This window comes from Haemaphysalis longicornis, unplaced genomic scaffold, assembly GCF_048455015.1.
Source record: "Haemaphysalis longicornis isolate Haplotype H1 unplaced genomic scaffold, Haemaphysalis longicornis Haplotype H1 scaffold_10, whole genome shotgun sequence".
NCBI classification, from domain to species: Eukaryota; Metazoa; Arthropoda; class Arachnida; order Ixodida; family Ixodidae; genus Haemaphysalis; species Haemaphysalis longicornis.
Genome location: NW_027526204.1, coordinates 112606790 through 112629547, shown reverse-complemented (window position 1 = coordinate 112629547; position 22758 = coordinate 112606790). Strand labels below are relative to the sequence as shown.

The 22758-nt window shown below is 46.2% G+C and overlaps 1 protein-coding gene across 1 annotated transcript in view; it reads left to right on the top strand.

The window, feature by feature from the left end:
- Med23 (mediator complex subunit 23) overlaps positions 1 to 22758 on the top strand; it is a 67705-nt gene that overhangs the window by 41047 nt on the left and 3900 nt on the right. Inside the window, exons 17-29 of the mRNA XM_077690432.1 lie at positions 2517 to 2583; positions 5576 to 5629; positions 9443 to 9551; positions 9954 to 10025; positions 10100 to 10210; positions 10324 to 10383; positions 10476 to 10586; positions 11801 to 11903; positions 12562 to 12660; positions 13965 to 14102; positions 15190 to 15349; positions 17868 to 17940; positions 20774 to 21042. Of these exons, the coding sequence (XP_077546558.1) occupies positions 2517 to 2583; positions 5576 to 5629; positions 9443 to 9551; positions 9954 to 10025; positions 10100 to 10210; positions 10324 to 10383; positions 10476 to 10586; positions 11801 to 11903; positions 12562 to 12660; positions 13965 to 14102; positions 15190 to 15349; positions 17868 to 17940; positions 20774 to 21042 (1426 nt within the window). The remainder of the gene's footprint in view (positions 1 to 2516; positions 2584 to 5575; positions 5630 to 9442; positions 9552 to 9953; positions 10026 to 10099; positions 10211 to 10323; positions 10384 to 10475; positions 10587 to 11800; positions 11904 to 12561; positions 12661 to 13964; positions 14103 to 15189; positions 15350 to 17867; positions 17941 to 20773; positions 21043 to 22758) is intronic.

Genomic DNA, 22758 nt, shown 5'->3' with positions numbered 1-22758 from the left:
CTTGAGTTTGAGATCCCCCGCGTGGAGTTCCACCATTCGATCCGTGAGGAAGTCCCTGACGTAATTGTAGCTGGCTTCGCCCATATTTAGTTTGGAGACTTGCGCCAGTATGGCCGAGTGTTTCACTTTATCGAATGCGCTTTGGAGGTCCAGGCCGAGAATTACTCTGTTGTCTTGCGTGCTTCCCTTGTCGATAATTTCTTCCTTGATCTGCAGCATGGCGTCTTGCGTGCTGAGCTTGCGCCGGAAGCCGATCATTGAGTCCGGGTAAAGGCCTTCTTTCTCGAGGTAGTCCTGCCATCGGTTCGCGATCACGTGCTCCAGCACCTTTCCCACGCATGACGTTAGCGAGATGGGGCGGAGGTTGTTCGTGTCCGGTGGCTTGCCCGGTTTCGGGATCAGGATGGTCTTTGCGCATTTCCACTGGCGGGGTAGCTTGCCCGACCGCCAGCACTCGTTGTAATACCGGGTTAAGGCCTCGATCGACGCGTCGTCGAGGTTCCGCAGCATCTTGTTAGTAACGAGGTCCGGACCCGCTGCCGAGCGAGTGTTGAGCTCGTGCAGTGCGGTCCGCACCTCGGCCACTGTGATGTCCCGGTCGAGCGACGCGTTGGGTGACCCTCCGTACGGTGGGTGGCTCTCCGAGGGGGTAGGGGGTAGATATTTGTCCTCCAATTTCTTGATCACTGTGTCCTTGCCTTGCTGCAGTACCGCCGTATGCATTAGCCTGGCGATGCGGTCGCGCTGATGGGTCTTGGTTTTGGTTTCATCGAGCAAGTGGCGTATAAGGTTCCACGTGCAGCCTCGGTGTAACTGCCCGTCCGCCTTGTTGCATACCTCGTTCCACTGTTGCCGGCACAAGACCTTACAGTGTATTTCGATGGCCCGATTTAATTCGGCCACTTTTTTGCGTAACGTGCGATTCAGTCGTTGCTTCTTCCAGCGCGCTTGGATGGAACGCTTGGCCTCGATCAGGTGGGCCAGGCGGCTGTCTATGGCGACGACCTCCTCGTTCGTTTCGATCGTCTTGGTTGCCGATTGCACAGCTTCGCGGAGCTCGGCGGTCCACTCGCCTATGTCTTTAATAGCGGGACGTTCCTTGGGCTGGTTCTGGCGGAACTTGTCCCAGTCCGTCCACTTGTGTTGCGTGGTGTTACCCCGGAGCTGGCCGGGTATCGTGATTTCCACGATGTAGTGGTCACTCCCCAGGTCGACTCCCGTGTTCTTCCACGTGATCTTTCCCAAAGGATCGTTCTTCACAAAAGTAAGATCTGGTGTTGTATCTCGTGCTACGGAGTTGCCGATCCTGGTGGGGTTGGCTGGGTCCGTGATGAGAGCGCAGTTATTGTCTAGGGCGCTTTGCAACAAATCTCTTCCTTTGATCGAGTCGCGGACGTATCCCCACGCCGTGTGCGGCGCGTTGAAGTCCCCGCCATTGCACTAAAAAATTTTGCAAGCGATTTCAAATGCCTCTGCAATGGACATCTTTTCACCAGCTTGTACCTGTCTAATCATGTTTGCCTTCGTCTTTAAAACCGAACCTATTAAATCCAAATTGTTTCGTGTTTTTGCAACCGTGGCTCCGAAAAACGTGCCGCGGACAAAACAAACACACGCCACGCCGCATCCATCCCCTGCGGGAGACAAGAAAAAACGCCATAAACAGAGTCCCTCCGGGTTGTTTCCCCTCCTCTTTTATTGTCTTTCGCTTCCAATCATTCCCCATGTTATATTATGATACAGTGCGAGCGCGATCCCAAACTTCTGCCTCTCCGATCCCTTCTTCCCTGTGGGAGAACCTGATGAACAGCAGCCATCTGGACGTCCAGCAACTCCTGGCATCCAGAGTGAAGGCTTTCTGGTCACCTCATGGATTCCCAGACTAGGGAGCCACTCCCACTTCAGAAAGCTCTCTCTCTCTCTCTCTCTCTCTCTCTCTCTCTCTCTCTCTCTCTCTCTCTCTCTCTCTCTCTCTCTCTCTCTCTCTCTCTCTCTCTCTCTCTCTCTCTCTCTCTCTCTCTCCCCTCTCTCTCTCTCTCTCTCTCTCTCTCTCTCTGTGTGTGTGTGTGTGTGTGTGTGTGTGTGCAGGTGTTGAAGGTCATCTAAGTGTGGCAAGTGGCAGCACCTGCAAGAAATCATCATCATCACATCCGCCCCATCAGGGGAAGCGCACTTGCAGGGGCACGTGCAGCCTGGCGTTTGATGTATCAAACGTGCCCGGGATAGGGAGTTCGATACACGCATACACCAGCGCTATACTTTTGCACCGGATTTCCCAGGGGACGTTTAGTCTGTTCGGAATAGACAATAATTCGATGTATACGGGATCGATACATCCATGTTCGACTGTAACATTCAAGTTTCTCTCAATAATTGTTGCTTGTTATATATGAGCTAGAGGTTACGTGCAATGCATTTTTTGGTTATGCGAGCGTTATTCCGCGCGTGCAAGAAAGCCTGCAATGAGTTGGTGACTCATTCTGCCCGCTTTTGGTCTCTTTCTGTCTGTTCTCCAGCCATGAGCAATGAGAACGACATCATCGCCCACTTCTCCCAGCAGGGCACCCCTCACCTGTTTTTGTGGTAAGCTGGCCACCAACTTCGGGGAGATGTCCTCATCTGCTGCTTGCGATGGGGCGTGAACAACTGACGCAGGGAAGTTTATAAAATCAGCTCAGGAAGAAAGAGGAGACTTGTGCAAGTGTGGCAGGGCCATACTTCTAATGGATTTGCTTGTTAGAGCAAAGAAACTTAAGAAAGCTTGCACTCGCATGCAAGATTTTAACGGCAAAGCGGTTATAGGTGACCATTGTAGGATTTATTTATACGGATTGGTACAAGTATGAAATTGTTTATTCACATGTTGCGTCGTCGCCTTGCACTGTGCTAGTAGTAGTCATCGTCGTATGCATCGGCAGCATTGTGGTCCTCATGCAAAGCATTACACGCACGGAAGCAATTGACGACAGCACTGGAGTTCTTTTTTTCTTTTTGCCTAAAGCCAATGCGCGAGCCGGGGACTCAGCGATCGCCACAAAGCATGCTAGTATTTTTTTCCTGCAACGTCGAACTTGCGGCTTGTAAAACAGCTCCGCTGTTAACAAATCTGAACTAATTGACAACTAAAAAGGTAAAGGGATGTTGGGGAAATGTTTTCTAGTTCAAGTGTTAAGGTGATAGGGAGAAGCTGGGGAACATTTCTTGCAATTTGTTTGTTTGTTTGCTTGTTTGTCTGTTTTACTATGATGACTTATGGAGTTAGCACAAGTTAGCACTATGACTATCATTGCTGTCATCAGAATCATAGTGCGAGGAATTGAGATCGTCGTCAGACTTTTTTATACAGTGTGAGCCCCCGTGAGTTCAGCTGAATGAAGGCACTGCCCCTGACTTGTAGCCTGTTGCGTTAGGGACCGCTTTAAAGATGAAAGTTGAAACCTTCCGGAAAAAAAAATTAGACAGCAGGGACTGAACTGTCTACCGGGTGGCATCGCATGCACTCAGTTTTGAAAGTCCTAAAAATAAAGGTTTGCGAACTGAAAGTATGATTGATCACTAATTGAATCGGCGCTGTAGAGGTGGAGTTTGGTGGACACATCTCTGCTGTGGTAACATCTGCTTGCGTCGGTTCAGTATACTCGGGGACGACTTTCTGTGGCAGTGCTGTCAAGGCTACAGAGCCAAACCATGCCGTTCTGCCATGCCGCTGGAAGTAGTTCAACAAAAATATAAAGTTCTTATTTTTTAGCCATGGCTTGATAATACCAATAAAGTGATAGCCAGAATATGTGAAACAGAGAGCATTGTTTTTAGATTTCCCTTTCTTTTTTTCTTTTTTTGGTTGCGGTGTTGGCCACTGGCATTGCATAGGTTCTCTTCAGGAAAAAAACAAAACAAAAAAACATGGCTTCCTTGTTGACAGCAGCTTTCTTTCTGTCCACTAGCTCGCCATCTAAATTGCCACATTGGATTTATAGGAAGCTTGAGAACCAAAAGCTGTTGAAGGAAACAAAGCAAGTGGTCTGCAACGTGTGCGCCCAAGTGAGACTGACACAACCAGGACTCTCCGTTATTTTCGCATTTCATTCGGTTAGCTGCAGCTTGCTGGCGTAAGCAAGCGTATTGTCGCACAGGTCAAGCCGTAGGTTCTGAATGGTGCCCTGAAGTCCCCAAAGCATTAAAGGCTTCCTTTGGTGACAGGAAGACCACCGAAAGTTACTGTAAAGACAAGAGTCTACTGATCGAGTCTAGTGATACGACAGTTTCACCCTTCAATGCACTCACGCGATCCAAAATGTGATCTGACTTCACACCATAGTGTGTGCGTGCTGCTCCTTCGTTAAGGGGGCAGACTGGTCTTAGAGCTATATTTTTTATTTACCAACCAATTTTAATGAAACTGCACTGCGTTATAGAGTTTTTTGTTCTGATTTTAAATCTCCTATTAGATTTTTTGTAAGCAGATTATATTTTGAGTTAATTAATGATTAATTGCCATTATTTTGGGACACAGTTACAAAATAACCACTCCATGCAGAATGGCAATTACCAGGTGGCTAGGCAGACAAATGACTAAAAAATACAACATAGGAAGAACTTTTTTGATTTAGCTATTTTTGGTTGTTTTACAGCACAGGGAACTTCGCTTCTCCTGCGCTCTGCCAGAAATGGCTCGCAGGTGGTGCCAATTGAACACAATAATAATTTTCCAAAGCCTCCATTTAAAAAATTTGTTTCCTATATTGTATTCTCCACACATTTTGGTATCAGAAGCAAAAAGAATTAAAGTTGTACCTGCTCTGGGTGCCAAGATATCTGAGGATGAAATGCTAGCTTTGCATTGCAAGAAAAGTGCCATTTCACCATCGAATTCTGCGCTAACTGAGCAGTAGAGTGCACTTTAAAATGCTATTATAATATAGTAACAACCAAATATGATGCCCTTTGATGAGGAAATTTAGAGACTGTTAGAAAAATGGCCGTGGAGGCCAAAAATTCCATTTTTGAGAAAACGCTTTTTTTGACCGTTTTTCGGCCCCAAAGACCCAACTGCCCCCTTAAACCATGCCCGCACTGTGTAAGCACGCTACACATGTCCGTGGTGCTGCCCAGTTTTCAGCCCCGGAAGCGTTTACATATCAGTGCATGCCCTCAAAACTGCAGCGCTGACAAAATTCACGTCATTTGTGGACGATACGAAGTTAGACGGTATTCCGTATCGTCCACACTGTAATTTATTAGGTCGGTCAGTGTTGGGTTGTGTTGAGAAACAAATGAAGCATAGGGAAGAAGATGCCAGTCTACATGCTCGGTGGTCGTGGTTCGGCGCAGTCAACTATGGAGCTCATGCGAGGAAATGGGCTGTAGCAAATGCGTATCTGTCCCGCCAAAGCTGAAACCAAAACCAATTTATCGGGAACTACTTCGGCGCAGTAACACAAAGCAATTAGCTTTCCCCCCCCCGTGTAGCTTTTCTCCATTGCCACAGAAAGTTGCTGCCGAGTATAGTGCGTTTGCTTCTAAACTTTCTTGCTTCTGAATTTTCATTTGACCTTTGCCTTGTCTTCATTTTCAGCTTACTGTGGAAAATGCTGCTGGAGAATGACCGAATCAGCCCACTCGCCTACAAGTAAGTTACCTATGGGACATGTCAATTTGACTGCACTGACAAGCTTAAATGTTCCCTGAAACTCGTTATGCTGCGCACTGTAGCTCGTTGATCTTTAAAGGGGCCATGAAGGCAAAATGCAGGCTTGGTTCATTAGGGGGGCACATGGGTCTTCGATCAAAAACTTATGATGATGTTATAATGATGTTATGGTGCAGTTATGACGATAAAAATTGGGGGCCATATGAGTTTTTCATTCTGATTGTAGATATCAAATTTGTTTTTTGTGTAAAACAACTATATTCATATTTATTTGGATTTTCATGTGTGATTTTTTGAGTGCCTTTGTAAAAAAAAACTGCTGGAGGGATGCAGCTGAACAAGGTGCCAGTAAGCTGTGCACAAATCAAGGAGTGCAATGAGACTGACACTATCATTCTATCTGGTTTGTAGCAGAAGTGATGACCCTTTGAAATTTGGGCCTGGAAGGCAAAACTGGTTTTTTGGTTGCCACCTTCCAAGCCCAAACTTCAAACGGTCGTCACTTCTGCTACAGACCAGATAGAATGATAGTGTTAGTCACTCCTTGATTTGTGCACAGTTCACAGCTCACTGGCACCTTGTTCAGCTGCATCCCTCCAGCATTTTTTTTACAAAGGCACTCAAAAAATCACGTATGAAAATCCAAATATGAATATAGTTGTTTTACACCAAAAAAAAATTTATATCTACAATCAGAATGAAAAACTACATATGGCCCCCAATTTTTGTCGTCATAACTGAAAAAATAAACATTTTTGGTCCCCTTAAAGGGGCCCTGAAAGGCGTTTTGAGCACACTAAATGAAGTAGCGCAATCGTTAGATTGCGTCGTCAAGGTCATCTGGGCCAAGTATTACTCTTTTACGCGCAGCGGAAAGCTCACACTTTTGTTGCAAAGTTTGTCGCTTTTTTCTCACCCTTTCCTTCGTGTTTTTGGACGCCGCCATCTTCACATGTCTACATCATCGATTCCCAGATGTTCGTCATGAGCTAGACATCCTGCTATTGGGCGGCTTTTTCACGCACTTCCGGCAAAGAGATGAGTCGTCTGCTCAGCGTCGGCTCACCGGCTTATCTGCCAGCGGAGTGCCGGAGTGCTTGGGCATATTACGACAAACGAAACAAGTGTAAAACAAATGCTTAACCATTCGTATTGAATGCAACACGGCCATAACACGACATGGATATTCTCTTACCTGAGTACGTTTCATAAAGAAAGCGTTGAAGCTCCATGGCACTTATTTCGTGCAATCTTAGAGAACGCCCTAAGCCGAATGCCCGGGTTTGACGGGGACATTTTATTCCACTTCAAAACAATCCAGAGATGCGTTTCGAACAAACACAACGTCACAACATGCGTTGCAAGTCTGAACCGCGATTGACAGACGATGGGTTGCCTGCTCCTGCCCGTCGTAAATTCGGCACTCACCTCGCGCGCGGTTGCGGGGACGAACAGCAAGTGGCGCACAAGCCGAAATGGCTTTTAGCCACGCACACTGCAAATACCCCATGCGAGGTTGAGTCGTACGTCGCTCGAGAAAGATAATACAGACCATGGGAAGCACTATCCACCCGCTGAAGCACAACATCGCATTTCATCGCGAAACAAAGGCGTCCACAACACACACACCATCGCCTCCTGTAATGCCAAACGCATCTCACACTTCCCAATGGGAGTGAGTGGTACGCCTGCAGTGCCCACATGTCGCGAGGTGGGGCCCCGAGCTGAACCGGGATCACGCAACCGTAACTGACTTCTGGGGCGGTTTGTGCCTTGTTGCCAAGGCAACAGATGTTTGAGACTGTCAAAGAAATGGCGCTTGCTCCAGCGCTAGAAAGCTCAGAGCCGCGCCGGAGCATGTTTTGCCAACGTTGCCGCTCTCCACCACGCGTCGCCCCCAGCTGAACTGGTCACATGATTGAAGCGTTTTGTGCACGGGTTCTGTATCGGTTTAAAATGTCTTTTTCACATGCCGCCGGCAGGAATTACCACCACCGCAAAATAAGACCCGGCACCAGCGGGGCCACATCTGATACGGCGCTTTTTGGATAAACAGTGCGCGGTGCATGAAAGGGACCGAGCGCACGATCCACCCCAAGCGGCTGCGAGTTCGCCGCCAATTGAAAGTCACGGGATGCCCTGCAGCAATGCACACCGCGATAGGGCAAGGCCAGGCCGCCGCACAAATGCGGCCAGATTTTTCGTTCGCTTCTCCAACCTTGAGCGGAGTGAGGGATTCAAGGTGTCAATAAAGCTTGCCCGTAGCAGGCGGCAGTATGAGCAGCGCGATAGTGGAAGTACGTCACCGCCGAGGAGCGCAGCATCACGGGAGGGAAGGCTGGCGCGCCGTCAACAGCGGAGAGTAAGTTGAAAGGAGGAGGAAACGCGGCGCGACGATAATGCGCGGTTTTTGATTTACGATTTCTCAGCTAATACTCATCGCTTTAACAAAATTCTTGCGGGAGGAGATTGCTGATACATTGTCTTATTTGGTTACATGTACATCCATGCATCGGCGGAAGGTATTTCAGGACCCCTTTAAGAAGACTGCTGTGCCCGATAGTAGTAACCGAATTTATCGCAAACTTCAAAGCAATAATCTAGATATTAAGGAAAGGATACGAAGTAGGGGTGACTCCTCAGCAACTTTATGGTGACATCTCTGTGATGTCACAGAATCTTGTTTGTGTGATTGGCCACCACTGACCAAAAACACCACCAAGAACCATGACCGCGTGACTGCAGTGGAGCCTTCTGTAGTTCAGTTTTGATTGTACCGCTTGAGTACTACCTTGCAGCTACCACGCTGATGACTACCGTATTCATTCGATTATAAGGCGAGGGTGCAGTTTGGAGAGTCAAAAAAATCGCCATGCATATATAGTGAGCTTCAAATATAAGGCAGGGTGTGACTTTGAGACTATGGAATCTGGGGAAAAAAAACCTCACCTCCTTATGTTCGAATAAATACGGTGTGTTTTTAGTGCTGACCTATAATATGTCACTCCTGCCATATTATAGGAGAACCCCATTGATAACAAATAAAAAAAAAACGCGAGGGAGAAACGTACTATTCAGGAAAACGTGCTATCCTTTAAGAAACGTACTATGGGGAATTGTTATTGTCCACAATTGAGAGCGTAGTAACTGGGAAATCGTTTGAACCAAGAACGTATCAACGGGGTTTTACTGTGCGTCATTGTGGTGGGAAGTTTGAAAGTTTTCTGAATTTTTCGCAACTTTTCGGTTCTAAGCAAGTCTTTTGTGACTAGAATGGAGCTGAGCGAGTTACCAAGGGCTAGTGCTCTCAAACTGAACAAACTTATTTTTCGTCTTCATTGCCCCTCTGAGCCACCATGGCGGGTGTGTATCACACGGCGTGGTGGCTTACACAAGTGTTTTTATGGAAATGTATTTACGGAAATGTAAATTTACGGAAATGTATTTTTGCGGTCAAGGTGTGAGCGTGTGCGTTGCTTCTGTATTGTACTGCAGACATAAAAGATGGAAAATGTTGAATGAAAACAAATTAAGCACCCAAAACAATTATGATTTTATCGTTTTCTGTGAACGGTTGAGTTACTTGGCTTCGATAATATGTGTGTTAATACCCAGCACATGTGGGTGGCAGCATCTGCTGCTTCAAGTGAGCTTTGCAACTGCCAAGGAAACGTAATCAGTGCCCCGTCACATGCCGGCTTTGCGACACTGATGAGTGACATACTGATGCCCATGTTTTGTTTCTACGGCCTTTTGACTTGCATAAAATGTCCTTTTCCATTTTAACCCTAGGATCCTAGACAGGATTGGTGCCCGCGCCTTGTCTTCCCACCTGAGGACGTTTGCCGACTTCCTGGTCTTCGAAGTCTCCAATTCGGTTGGAGGGCAGCATGTCAACAAGGTTCGTCTCCTCGTTTCTTCTGTGCAACCTTTTTGGCTTGGCTTTTTTTACTTTCAGTGGAACGGAGTAGCATAAACATGTACAGCTATTTATGAGATGGTCTAGACTGATCGAAAACGTTCCACTACGGTTCGTGCCCTGGGCAACTTTAAGATGCTGTAACAGTATTGCCGTGGGGCTAATAACTGCGGCAGTTCATCTGTAATCGTGTTTTCCGCATGTGCGAGTAGCTTGATTTTGAATTTATCACCAACAAATCGATGAGTAAGATGTGCCTAGTGTGATTATGTATCTAGGCAAAACATTTTGAACCCTTCCTAATTTTTATCCTATATTTTAGTGGCCAGTGTTGTTGTCCACATTATTATGGTTGTGACGATTTCATCTCTTTTCTCTTTCCAGTGCATCGATGCCCTGAATGACCTGATCTGGAAGTACCACGTGATCTCGCTTGATAGGCTCATCCTTTGCTTGGTTAGTACTTTTAATTGAATTGACCTTGTCAAAAAGTAATTACGGGTGCACAAAAATGTCGCTGTAATCTGCAGGCCCTTCGGAGCTTCGAAGGCAATGAAATCCAGGTCTGCTTCTTCATCATACAAATGCTCCTGATCCGACCGTCAGAGTTCAAGAACCGCGTTTTGGACTTTGTCAAGGACGTGAGCAGCAGTTTCATATTTGTTCTTGGTTTGGATGCATGTAAAGTTGAGTTTGTTTCTAGCAGTTCAAGAGAGAAAAGAAATAAGACTTTCGTTGTGCGACGTACTTTCAGAATTCCCCCGAGCACTGGAAACAGACGGATTGGCACGAGAAGCACTTGGCATTCCACAGGGTAGGTCTGAGAAAGTTCGAACATTCCAAAATTTTATTTTTTTTCAGGTACAGGCAGTGCAGTGTTGATGTTTTGGCGCTGTTCGTGTTCAGAAATACCCGGAGAAGTTCTACTTTGAAGGCCTGCAAGACCTGAGTGGCCAGAGCCAACAGCACACATACCTGCCGGTCTATTTTGGCAACATCTGTCTACGCTTTATCCCTGTGAGTTTTTTTTTTTTTTTTTCCAATCTTGCTTAATGCAAGACCATAAAGGGGCCATGAAGACAAAACACAAGTTTGTTTCATTCTAAAGATTTCGTGTTCTATAGTGGCCCTAGCGCTTGTGCGGAAGCAAATGATGCTTTATTCACTGCGAAATTAATAAATTTAAGCTAAAATTTTGATTCTCGCGCCAAAACATGTGTTCGAACGACGTTTGCAATGACATCGTAAGAACAGGTCTTTCAGCTAAACTTGGTGTGGAGGGGAGACTGGTTTGCTCCTAGTCAACCTAGATGGCACCACCACACCGCGGCAAGCCGTTTTCTGTCTTTGGTTTGTGAGTGTGTTTGAACCTGGGTTGTTTTTGTTCATGGAGAAAATAATCGTTTCGTGAAACATAGTGCTCACTCGACTATAGACATGGTCACGTAAAACACTGTTGCTTGCATCAATCGGCCAGTGTCTTCTGAGGCAACCTCGAAGCCCTGTGCATCTAAACCAAGCATAGTGCGTGAAGTACCAACAGCAGTACGCATCGGTACATTTATGTTTAGGTGTGCTTTCGAAACTTCCACTGTTTGTCCCACCATTCTTACTGCTTTAAAATGAATGTTCCCTAAATTTAAGCACAAATAGCCCATTCGGCAAGCTTATAAGCCCTGCCTAATTTGCGTTTGCTTTTGCTGGCCTCCGCCAATCACAGAGCTGGTTGGTGTGACACCATAGTTTCTCTTGCGGGAAATGAGCTAGTGGGTCGCATGGCTATTCCCTTTTTTCCTAATGTATAGCTTATTTGAGTGAAGTTTACGTTAAAAGTGGTGTCCATTTGTTTCTAACGAGATAATCTTTTTAGTGAACCAAACTTGTGTTTTGTCTTGATGGTCCCTTTAAGTCTTGAGGCTAATTGGTAATAGCGTACAGCTTCTTTTAAAGCCCTCGCGTACACTATTGCACTCTAATGCATCTTGCTTATGGACATCTGGGCACACAGGTGAGGTTCTGTTGTTATGCCATCCTTTGTATACGCAGAGCACTTTATTGCAATTGAAAAATGCAGCCCTAGATGTTACCTGCTAGTTTGTGTCAAAGCATTGCCTTGTGGCGCTATTAATGTGAAACAAATGAGTAGTTCTCGAAACAAAATCGTGTGACAATGTCACATGCTTAGCAACTCGCAGAATTTTCAAATGTTTCCCCACACCACTTCCCCATAGGTGATGGACATTGTGATCCATCGTTTCCTGGAGCTCTACCCTGTGGCCACGATATCCGTGGAATCGATCCTGGAACACCTCGGATGTTTGTACAAGTTCCACGGTCAGTTCGCCCTGCAATTCCTCTCTTTTTTTTTTCCCAAGTAGATGTAATTTTAATGGTACTGTGAAACATGCTTTATTTTAAGTGCAGAGCACTTTAGGGGCTCGCCTTGTTGTCGTAGCTCGCTTGCTGGACCCAAGTAGAGCCCCATGGCGTACTGTCATAGAGGAGTCCCATCGTCGCGGCGTAACCCAGAGGCTTCGAAAGACAAGCGGTTTATATAGTGATAAGTGGTCGAAACCTGTGAACCGCTGGTGTGCGTCATACATCTGCCTGTTGCTTAGCACAAACAAAGCTGTGGGTACATTTGAGGCAAAATATACGTAATCAACAGGCAACGGGAACGCTCGTTGTGTTGGTTTTTATGATAGTAAGGAAAAAAAAAGTGGCAGTGCAACGCCGGCACGTGCAGGAGGAAAAGCAAGCACAAAGAGTGCAGAACTCCCGCTGGCACAGTTTCAGGCAGGGGGCGCACCAGCACTGCGAAGGCGGGAAATTTGAATTGCATGGGGTGGTAGCAGTGAGCGGATAACGGCGGTACAGCCCATTATGGCGAATCACTGCTCTGCACCTCCGACAGCTTTCACATTGAGGGGATCGGCTTTAATTTTGTAAATAGCAGTTGTTCATTGTTTGGCGGGAATGTGCATTTTTCCAGATCGGCCGCTGACGTACCTGTACAACACGCTGCACTACTACGAACAGAAGCTGAAGGACCGACCCCCCCTGAAGAAGAAATTGGTGGCTGCCATCACAGGTGCAGTGTTTGCTGCTGCTGCTGCTGTTGTGGCCTCGGTTTTCTGAAGCAGCGCCATGATGTGTTTCCCAAGTTAACAAGTTTCAACTGCAAAAGAAGTACAGTTAAACCTGAATGTAACAAAGTTGACAAAAGTTCGCAATTTTTCGTTACATGCAGGTTTTGTAAGTCTTGCGGCAAAGCAGAAACAAAGCCAAAATAATCGGCATCAGTGAAGGTGAACTCACTGTTCTTCAATTTACTCCACAGTGGAAAACTGCGTGAGTTGCGCCTGCTGCTTTTGCACGAGCTTAGGCTCTATGCGGCGCTCCAAAAGAAGCAAGGTAACCTACTCCCGTATTAGAAAACATAACTTAAGTATCACATTTTCACTTTGACTCTTTTCGGCGTCTTAACGTGTTACAAAAACCAAACTCGTGCCGAAAGGACGCGTTCTTGCGAACTTGATGCTCTTTACCGCCCTCAAAATTGCTGAGAGGGTGCTAGCTGGGATACTCTACAATGCGGCGACATTCTTCTTTTTTGCCAGCAGAGACACCATTTAAAATTGTGAGCTTGTCTTGAAAAAGCACCGCTTTTCATTTTCTGGCAGCAGAGCTCGTCACCGACAAACCGATAGCACAGATATCAGTGGAGGCGCGCGACTACACGCCGGCAGGGCGGCCTAGCACCTCAAAACTTTTGTGTCGAACCGAAACCGCACTCGCTCCTGGAAACGCACGGTAGTTTGCAGTACAGGTGAAAAAAAAAAGTGAAGTGTAGTTACTCTTGCTCTCTGGTATGATGTCGTGCTACACAAACAAAAGCAGAAGGGGGTGCTACGTTAGCCACGGGATGGCGCCAGTTACTCCGTTATCATCATCATCATCATGACGAATGTCGTTTTTAGGCGACTCTAGACGTTTTCGTAGCTGCTGGCTGCTTACAGCAGTGCTAGTATCCGCTAAATTGGTTAATTTTTTGTGCCCGTTTTTAAGTAAAAGTGCAAACAACGGTGACAGGTCAGCTTGCCGACTCCTTTACATCGACGTTACCCGCCGCTCCGTTACATAGGGGTTGCAAACACATTGGCTTCAATGGGGAATTAAAAAACTTCGTTAAATCCAGGAATTTGTTGCGTACAGGTTCATTACATCCAGGTTTAACTGTACTTCTGATGATGGCCAAGAAACAGCAGTCATGTCGCTTGAGCTTGAGGTAATGGTCTTGGTGCTGGCAGCGTTGTGTGCACGTAAAACTTGGAACGTGGTTACGAGCTTCGCTAGGACGGTCTCCTCTTCAGTGTGTTGTCCTTTCTCTCTCAGGATCCCTGAAGGACATCCGCTCGGGCAACTGGGCCCTGAGTGAGGCCTACATCAGCTACCTGCAGCGACCAGCGGAGGACACGGCCTGGGTGCCGGACCTGGACTACTACATCGGGCTCGTCGGAAGGATGGCCGACAGTATCCTCTCACTGCCTCTCTAGTTGTGTGCGACATCGTTTATTGTGCGTCTTACTCCTGGTTGCCCATAACCCAATGCCATATTAAGTGGGGACACTGGCCTTAGAAACTTTTTTTTTTTTTTTTTCCTTTCCAACGAATCTTGATGAAAGTTAATGGGCTTGTGAAGTTTTCTTAGCCGATTTCAAATGTCCAATTAGTTTTGGTGTAAGGTATTTAGTTTCCGAGGTAACGAAAAATATTTCTGGATTGTTCTTGAGAACAGTAGAAAAAACTTCGACAGGTGCTGCCAGGCAAGGTTCGTTTTTACTTCGCGCTGTATTTGTAAACAAAATGTGCCTAATATCATATGACTGCGGTATTGCATTCATGTGTAGGGTCTGGACAACGTGCGGCGGGAGTATTTTGTCAAATGCACTGCGCCGTATCAAGCTATCACCTTAAAGATAGCCTGGTGCTCGTGTAAGATTAGCACTGCGGAGCTACGTGCACTGCTTCTCAAGAGCGCTAAATATTTTTTTTCTTGGTTTTACGGCTGCAGTGATAAAGATATAGAGTGAGAACACACACAGGCATGCTTGGTTGCATATTTTAGAATGACCGACTGACCCTTGAGTGGCTTTGCGGAGTCGCGTAGCCATCAGGGCCGCTCCATTCGCGGGCCTGGAAAAATCCAAAACCTGGTTTCCACCGTTGATGTATATATTGAATCGTATCTTAGGAACGTAGGAACATTCGTATATCTTAGAACTCCTAAAATAATTTCTAGGCTCGGTAAAATCGCCTATTTGTGTTTTGTGTTTTTTTCATTTTGTCCACTTTTTTTTTGTTTCGTTGACCAGTAAACACTCAATAATTACGTCTTTCACAAAACTGCTGTTATATGTGTTTGAAAGAGAAATCTATAAGCTACAATTTCATGCATAGCAATGCTAAATGTGTCCAGTAGCTCAAGAGAAAAAGAAAAGTTTTGTGGACACACTCAAAATTGGCCATTTTTCCGTGGTCACAAAAGAGTTAACGAGTCTGCCGGGTCGAAGTGGCTTCTTTGGGCGTCCACTATCCTCCTTGACTGCCCACAACTCAGCGGTGGCGGGCAAGTCCCCGTTCCCGCATACGGACTGGCGCTTCAACGAGTTCCCCAACCCGGCCGCCCACGCGCTGCACGTGACCTGCATCGAGCTCATGGCACTGCCCGTCGCGGCTGCCGTGGTGGGCAACGCCCTGCTGGACGTCGTGCTCAAGGGGTGAGGGCTCGCTTGCTTCAAGGGGCCATGCACACAAAGTACAAGTTTGTCTTATTCGAAAGATTGCGTGTTTTATAGTGCCCCCAGCGCTTGTCCGGCAGCAAACGATGCCGTATTCACTGAGAAATTAATCAATTTAGGTTAAAATCTTGAATCTCCCACCAAATCGTGTGTTTTGGTGACGTCTGCAATGAAGTCAGAACGGTGCATATTCAAACAAACGTCCACTGTGTCATTCGGCTCTGCAGCCTCGCTGCCCGTCAAACCTCCCAGATGGCGCTAGCGTACTCTGCCACAGACCGCTGTCTGCCGGTGCTTTGTTTTTGACCCTATTTGCACCTGGCTTGTTGTTGTTATGGTAGAAAGTAATCGTTTCGTGAAACATGGCGTATGCTCGACAAACAGGGTCACGTAAGATAGCGTCGCTTGCATTTGCTTTTGCCAACCTCAGCCAATCGCACAGCTGGGCATATGACAATCATAGGTTATGTTGCGGGAAATAAGCTAGTGGGTCGCATGGCCGTTCCCTTTTTTCCTAATTATATAGCTTATTTGAGCGAAGTGTGCATTAAAAGTGGTGCCAGTATGATTCTAACGAGGCAGTCCTTCGAATGAACCAAACTTGTGTTTTGTCTGCGTGGCCTCTTGTGTGCATTGGTGTGGTTAAGTGTGGCCGTGTGTACGTTGTTAGTTGCAGGTTGTGCTAGGTTATCATGCTGCTACTCCTACATTTGTATATACGTTACCCAAAACCTGAGTCATAAAAAAATCGCCCACCTCCTCTTGCGGGAACCCTGGTGTGATGCGATGCTGAGGGGGTTCAAGCGCAAGCGGAGAGCAACCGTCGACCGAAAGGCCGCCGGAGAGCGGCACACCGGTTATATGCGCAGCGCGCCCGAAGGAGAGGAGACCGCGGAGAGAGAGAGTACTGCACATGCACCGGCGCCAGTGCGCCTGCCGCGGCTATGACGCAACACAATCCACTTTAATCCAATCTAAGCCAAGCCAATCCAATCCATTCGAATCCAATCCAATGCCCCTCCCAAGAAAGGGGCATTGGAGAGGAGAGGGGGTGAGCGGCGGAGAGCGCAGCTCGCGCGGCGAGGAGAATGGGGGAGGGGCAGACGACAACAACGCCTACGACGCTGCATGGACAAGGCGAGTGAATGAGATGCAGTCGCATCTAGAAAGACTGGTAGCATCAATACCTAAGCAACGGAAGCGGGTGTCTTGGATTTGGGTGGAAACCTATCAATGGACGATATCCCAGTTGGTAGAAGTGTAGTTGGTCTGGACGTGTAATGCTGAGTACGGAATGGTGAACCGTCAGGCTAGCAAGGTGTCTATTAGGAGACAAGACTAGAGGTAGGGGAAGGTCAGTAACTCGATGTAGAGGCGAGGTAAGAAAATTTGGTGGCAAAGAATGGGTTCAGGCAGGACAGGAGTGGTTGGAAGTCAATGGGAGAGGCCTCTGCCTTGCAGTGGGCGTAAAATAGGACGATGCTGATGCGCAAAGCCCTGTCAGGCTGTTTGGTAGGTGGGCATAATATTTACTGGTCAGAGCAGAAAGAAAGGCTAGCGGCGGAAATTTTTCATGTCCATTTCAAAGTACAGTCAAACCTTGTTGTAACAGTAGATGTAAAAATTGGCTCTAACAAATCGAAAATCTGGCTTGTGCAGAACTACTTGATACAAAAACATATTTTTTAGGCTTCCAATCCACTGTAAACAAGGTAACCCTTACCTTTCTCCTTGTTGCATTTCAAGCTCGATGAACCGGAACATGAGTACATCAAATTACAGCAGAACAAAGTTCACTTAGCAAAACATGCATGCGTCCTTATTTATTTGATGAAGGATGTGACCTTTTCTTCGTGGCTGCTCACAGCACTGAGCAGGATAAACTTTTGCTTTTTTTTTCTTTTGCTTTTTTCCTTTTTTTTTCTTTTGCTTTTTTTTTTTTTTAAGTTGCTTCTCAGACTCCTGGTCAAATATTTCTTCGTTATACCCGATATCACGCGCGGGCCTCGCGGTTTGTTTTGTTATAAAAGAATAAGTGTCATTGAAATAAAGCGGGACCAACCAAAGTTTGCATTTAGTTCGTTATAGCCGGTAATTCGCTATGTCAGTGTTCATTATAACGAGGTTCAACAATCCATTTCAAGCGAGCCCTCATCGGCTGAAAGAAAGCAAGGTGGATGCCGGTTTCACTGCATGCCATTGGTCGGAGGACTTGCCAGGGCAACTACGTCACGACGTAAATGGACTTGAAATAGACACAACTCAGAGTGCCACACCCTAGGGCACCACCTCCAGAGTGTACCCTAGAGTCAAACTCGCCTGGTTCTTTCACACTCGCTGTGCATTATTTTAGCTCGAGGGAAAATTGGGGGAGCCTTTCGTCGAGTGGGATAGTGTTGGAAGCTACTGAACGTGATGTCACTTTATTTCCAATGTCGAAGTGACGTTGGACTTCGAAAGGTCAGTGCTCTCATTTTCTTTTCTATTTCTATTCTAGGCACACGGTGCTGCCTCGGAACGGCATTGAGAACTGGATGAATGCCATTGGGCTGATCCTCACTGCCCTGCCTGTAAGCTGGCATCCAAACTCGTATTGTTTGTTTGCTTTCTTTTCCCCGGCCTTTAAAGGGTCCATGAAGAGAAAATACAACTTTGTTTAACTTTAAAGAGTTAGGCTTCAGTAACTCACTCAGCTGCATTCCGGTCACAAAAGACGTTTTTTAACCGATAAAAACCCAAGGAATACTTAAGAACTTTCGAATTTCGCGCCACAGTGGTGTGTTATCGGCGCGAGTGACGTCATATGGGCCAGCACTAAAAACATAATTTTCAGTGGGTTAGGTGCACGTTAGCATTCGAGTGATTCGATCAAACGGAACTAGCGGCCCCACTACAATCGTCCAGTCGTGTGTCCTGGCGATTGATTAGTTCGGTAGCCGTCAATCGCCCAAACAAGATTCTGTGACGTCATAGAAAAGTTGCTGGAAACTGGGTAGCAAGTGGCCACAGCTCCACACGTTTTGTTTAATATCTCCGTTATTTTTTGGAAGTTTGCGATGAAATCGGTATCATTTTTATCAGTCAAAGCAGCCTTTCTCATGAACCAAACTTGTATTTTTTCTTCGTGACTCCTTTAAGGGGGCAGGTGGGTCTTTGGGGCCGAAAAACTGCCAAAAAAACGTTTTCTGGAAAATGGCATTTGCGGCACCCACGGCTATTTGTCTATCAGTCTGCAAATGTCCACATCATAAGGCACCATATTTTATCGTAAATATCATTTTAAAGTGCCCTCTACACCTCGGTTCGCGCAGAATTTGATGGTGAAAGGGTAGCTTTCTTGCAGCGCAAAGCTAGCATTTTGCCCTCGGATATCTTGGCACCCAGAGCAGGTACAACTGTAATTCTTTTTTCGATACCTAAATGTGTGGAGAACACAATGTTGGAAACAAATTTTTCAAATGGAGGCTTTGGAATATTATTATTGTGTTCAATTGGCACACCACCTCTGAGCCATTTCTGGCAGAGCGTGGGAGCAGGGAAGTTCAGTGTTTTGTAAAACGACCAAAAATAGCTGAATCAAAACAATTCTTCCAGCGTTGTATTCTGTAGGCATTTGTCTGCCTAGCCACGGGGTAATCACCATTCTGTATGGAGCGGTTATTTTGTGATTGTGACCCAAAATAATGGAAATTAATCATCTAAAAAATAATCAACTTGCAAAAAATCTAATTGCAGATTTGAAGTCAGCACAAAACACTCCATAATGCTGTGCACTTTCGTTAAAATTGGTTAGTAAATAAACAAAATAGCTCTAGGACCCATCTGCCCCCTTAAAAAATGGGTCCTGATGCCTGATTAGCAAAACCACTTGGGAGTTCTCAACCGTGATTACTGTGTGTTGCATTCACTTTCGTTTGGGGGATTGTGCCCGCGTCATCCCATAGTTTCCTACGTTATGCCATATTGTCACACATTATTGGAAAAAATGGGATGCATATAACCTGCAGCAATAATTCTTTGATCAAGAACTCTATTTCTACAGTAATGGCAATGAAAATTGGAGGGCGTGTGTAGTTTTTCATTCTGATTGTAGATATAAAATTTGTTTTTTGTGTAAAACTACTACATTCAAATTTATTCGCATTTTTATATTTGATTTTTTTACACCATTTGTAAAAAAATCTGCTGGAGGAATGAATGGAGCTGAACAAGGTACCAGTGAAGTGTGCACAAATCAAGCAGTGCAGTGAGACTAACACTATCATTCTATCTGGTCTGTAGCAGAATTTACGACCGTTTGAAGTTTGGGCCTGGAAGGTGGGAACCAGAAAAACCGGTTTTGCCTTCCAGGCCCAAACTTCAAATGGTCGTCACTTCCACTACAGACCAGATAGAATGATAGTGTTAGTCTCACTGCACTGCTTGATTTATGCACACTTCACTGGTACCTTGTTCAGCTCCATTCATTCCTCCAGCAGATTTTTTTACAAAGGCTGTCAAAAAGTCAAATATAAAAATGCGAATAAATTTGAATGTAGTAGTTTTACACAAAAACAAACCTCATATCTACAATCAGAATGAAAAACTACACATGTCCTCCGATTTTTGTAGTACTAATAACTGTAAAAATAAACTTTTTTGGTTTAAGACCAGTGTGCCCCCATTTACCAGGGTAAATGGGGTGTGGGGGTTATGCAAATTTTGCCCCAGAAATTCAGCTTCATCGCAACGCAGGCTGCATTATGATGCAAGCGTTGTGACCGTCATAAGTCACATTAAGCCCAGAACATGAGGAACAAATTTGCATGTTGCCGCACATAATTGACATCAAACTGCTGCACTATCTTCACAGCAGCGGTACGAATGGTACAGAATGTTGGAGAATTATTGTACTGTGAAGCCATCGGTGCTTGAATTTTATGCGGGTGTTGGAACGCAAGTTTTAGACTCAGAGCAGCAGGATGCATCCGTGTCATGTTCAGAGATGCCCCTGCAGTAACACTAGTACGGGTGGTCTCTCCTCATACGAGGACACTTAAGGGGTGCTTTATAATCCGTAAAAAATGTGTTTGCCTGTTTCAAGTGGTGGTGTTGCAGTAGTACGTATTCGGGCTTCAAGCAAGTGTAGTCCGCACATTGCAACTTGCTGCAAACCATCTGTATTGTGCATCTGCAACGTGAAGTAAAAAAAAAACTACGCAATTTGAGACAGCCACAAAAATGAAAGAACACAGGACAGGCGCAGAACAAGTTCCCTCCTTCTTGCGACCGTCTTGAATTGCGAAGTTTTTTTAGTTTACGTTGAAGATGCCCCAACTCGCCCACCAACAAGTCCTTCTACACTACCTTGTGTATGTGTAGAAGAAGCGAGACCTCTCTCTCTCCCCCCCCCTCTTCACTCAGGAGTCGTACTGGGTGGTGCTGAACGACCGCATCCTGTCGGAGCTGCAGGGCCCCTACCTGGCGGTTCCCCCCTCCTCCTCCTCCTCCTCCCCCTCCTCCTCCTCCTCGTCAGTGGGGGGTGGCGGGAGCACCAGGCCCAGCATCCTGCAGCTGCTCAGCTTCTCCTCCAACCACAGCAGCATCACCGAGGTGCAGTGCTGCTACCTCATGGCCCTCACGCACGCCGTCTGGTACCACGCCAGCGTCGGACAGATCAGCCAGATCCCCACGTGAGTGGCCCCTCTGGGTTTCCCCCGTCCCCCTTTCGACAGCAGAGCTGTTCAAGATTTCTTGTGTCCGTGTCGATCGTTGACAGGAAATTCCGCTCAGCAAAGTTGAAAGGGGAAAAATGCTAGGCCAAGAAGTGTGAGGGAAAGTGGCAAGGAGGCAAGGACCCCACAAGCAGGTGTTGGGAGTGGCCACCTAAAGAAAAGTACAGTGAAACCTCGTTAAACCGTACCTGAAGGGGACGCAAGGAAAGTACATACTAACTGGCACTACGGTTTATCCGAATGCGTTGGGTTAAAGGGAAACCGAGTCGGGTATTCAGCTTAACTACGTATAAAAAGAAACTACGGCTTATGCGAGTACAGTTTAACGAGATGCCACTGTATGTGGTCAGAGGGGTCGTAGGAATCGAACCCGGGACCTTTATGCTGTGGAACCGGCAACCTAATTAACTGGGCAGCCCCAAAGCAGCGGCAAGGAACAATAATGTGCAGCCAATCGGAAAGAAAAAAAACGCTTCCTGTGGTCGGAATTGAACCTGGGTTCCTCGCGTTATGAAACTGGCGTCTATCCGATTGCACTATCATTGCATTCGGGGTGCACAGCATTTCTTTTGGGCTCGTAGCGTGGGTGTTGGGTTTTGACTTGGGCTGAGTTGAAGTGCACTTTAGTTTCGGATTTTGACAGTTTGGCTTTTTGATTTGACTGAGTCTGCATGGAGAAAGCTTCGCTTTTTAACCGTCTTCCTCTCAAAAAAGGGGCGAACCTAAGGAAAGTCAAGTTAAATATAGTGAAAACCACCAGCTCTGCTGTTTCCCCACTCTTCACTATAGAGTTTGTTAGTAAATACACTAAAGAGGAAACTGCGCTTGGGAATCCATGCCAGCGTGGGGGGTTATGGGGAAGGCAACAGCTACTGGCTTGGGCTTGGCTTGACATTTGGATTCTTAAACGTTTTTTGGAGGCTTGCTTTCTTCATTATGCGTTCATATGCCAAGGTGACTGTTCCAGCAGACTCTCATTAAAAGGATATGCTTGACTTCCCTTTTCTTTAGCTTTAACTCTTTCGGGACCGCCGGAAAAAGTGATGAAAAAGGGAGGTCGCGGTACAAATTTTTTATTACATAAAGCAAAGACACCATCCTGCCTTAGCATATACCAAAATGCAGCTAATTATATGCTCTTTGACATACAATACCAAGTTTTACTTCAACACTGACGATAGAACCATGAAAAAATCTGAAAGTAAGAACTTCGTAAAAAAACTACAGATAAAGATAGAAAAAAGCGTAAATATAAAAATATTAAAACATAATAAAATTATTTCAGGATATACAAAATCTAACACAATGCTTTGTTTCTTCATCGCAAAAGTTTGATGCGGCTAGGTGTAACTGGTTTTTTGTTTTGTGTGTGATCTTTTTGGCACTAAGGCCATGGCTACGTCGTCGCCCAGGTACCCGCCGGGCTCTCGTCTCGGCGAAAACTTCATCCGTTTCTGCACTGGTGGCACGAGATCACCACCATAGGTAGTTAACACCCTAGCGAACAAATATAAACCAGCCAGAACATATTTCGAGCGCACATATTTACTCCAGAGCCAATTGAAACCGAAACCAACACCCACCTTTGAGCGCGATTTGATGTTCCAGGCTGATCGACACCCGAATCCTCACTCGAGCTGAAATCCAATCTCTAAAGCCACATTCCGACTCTTC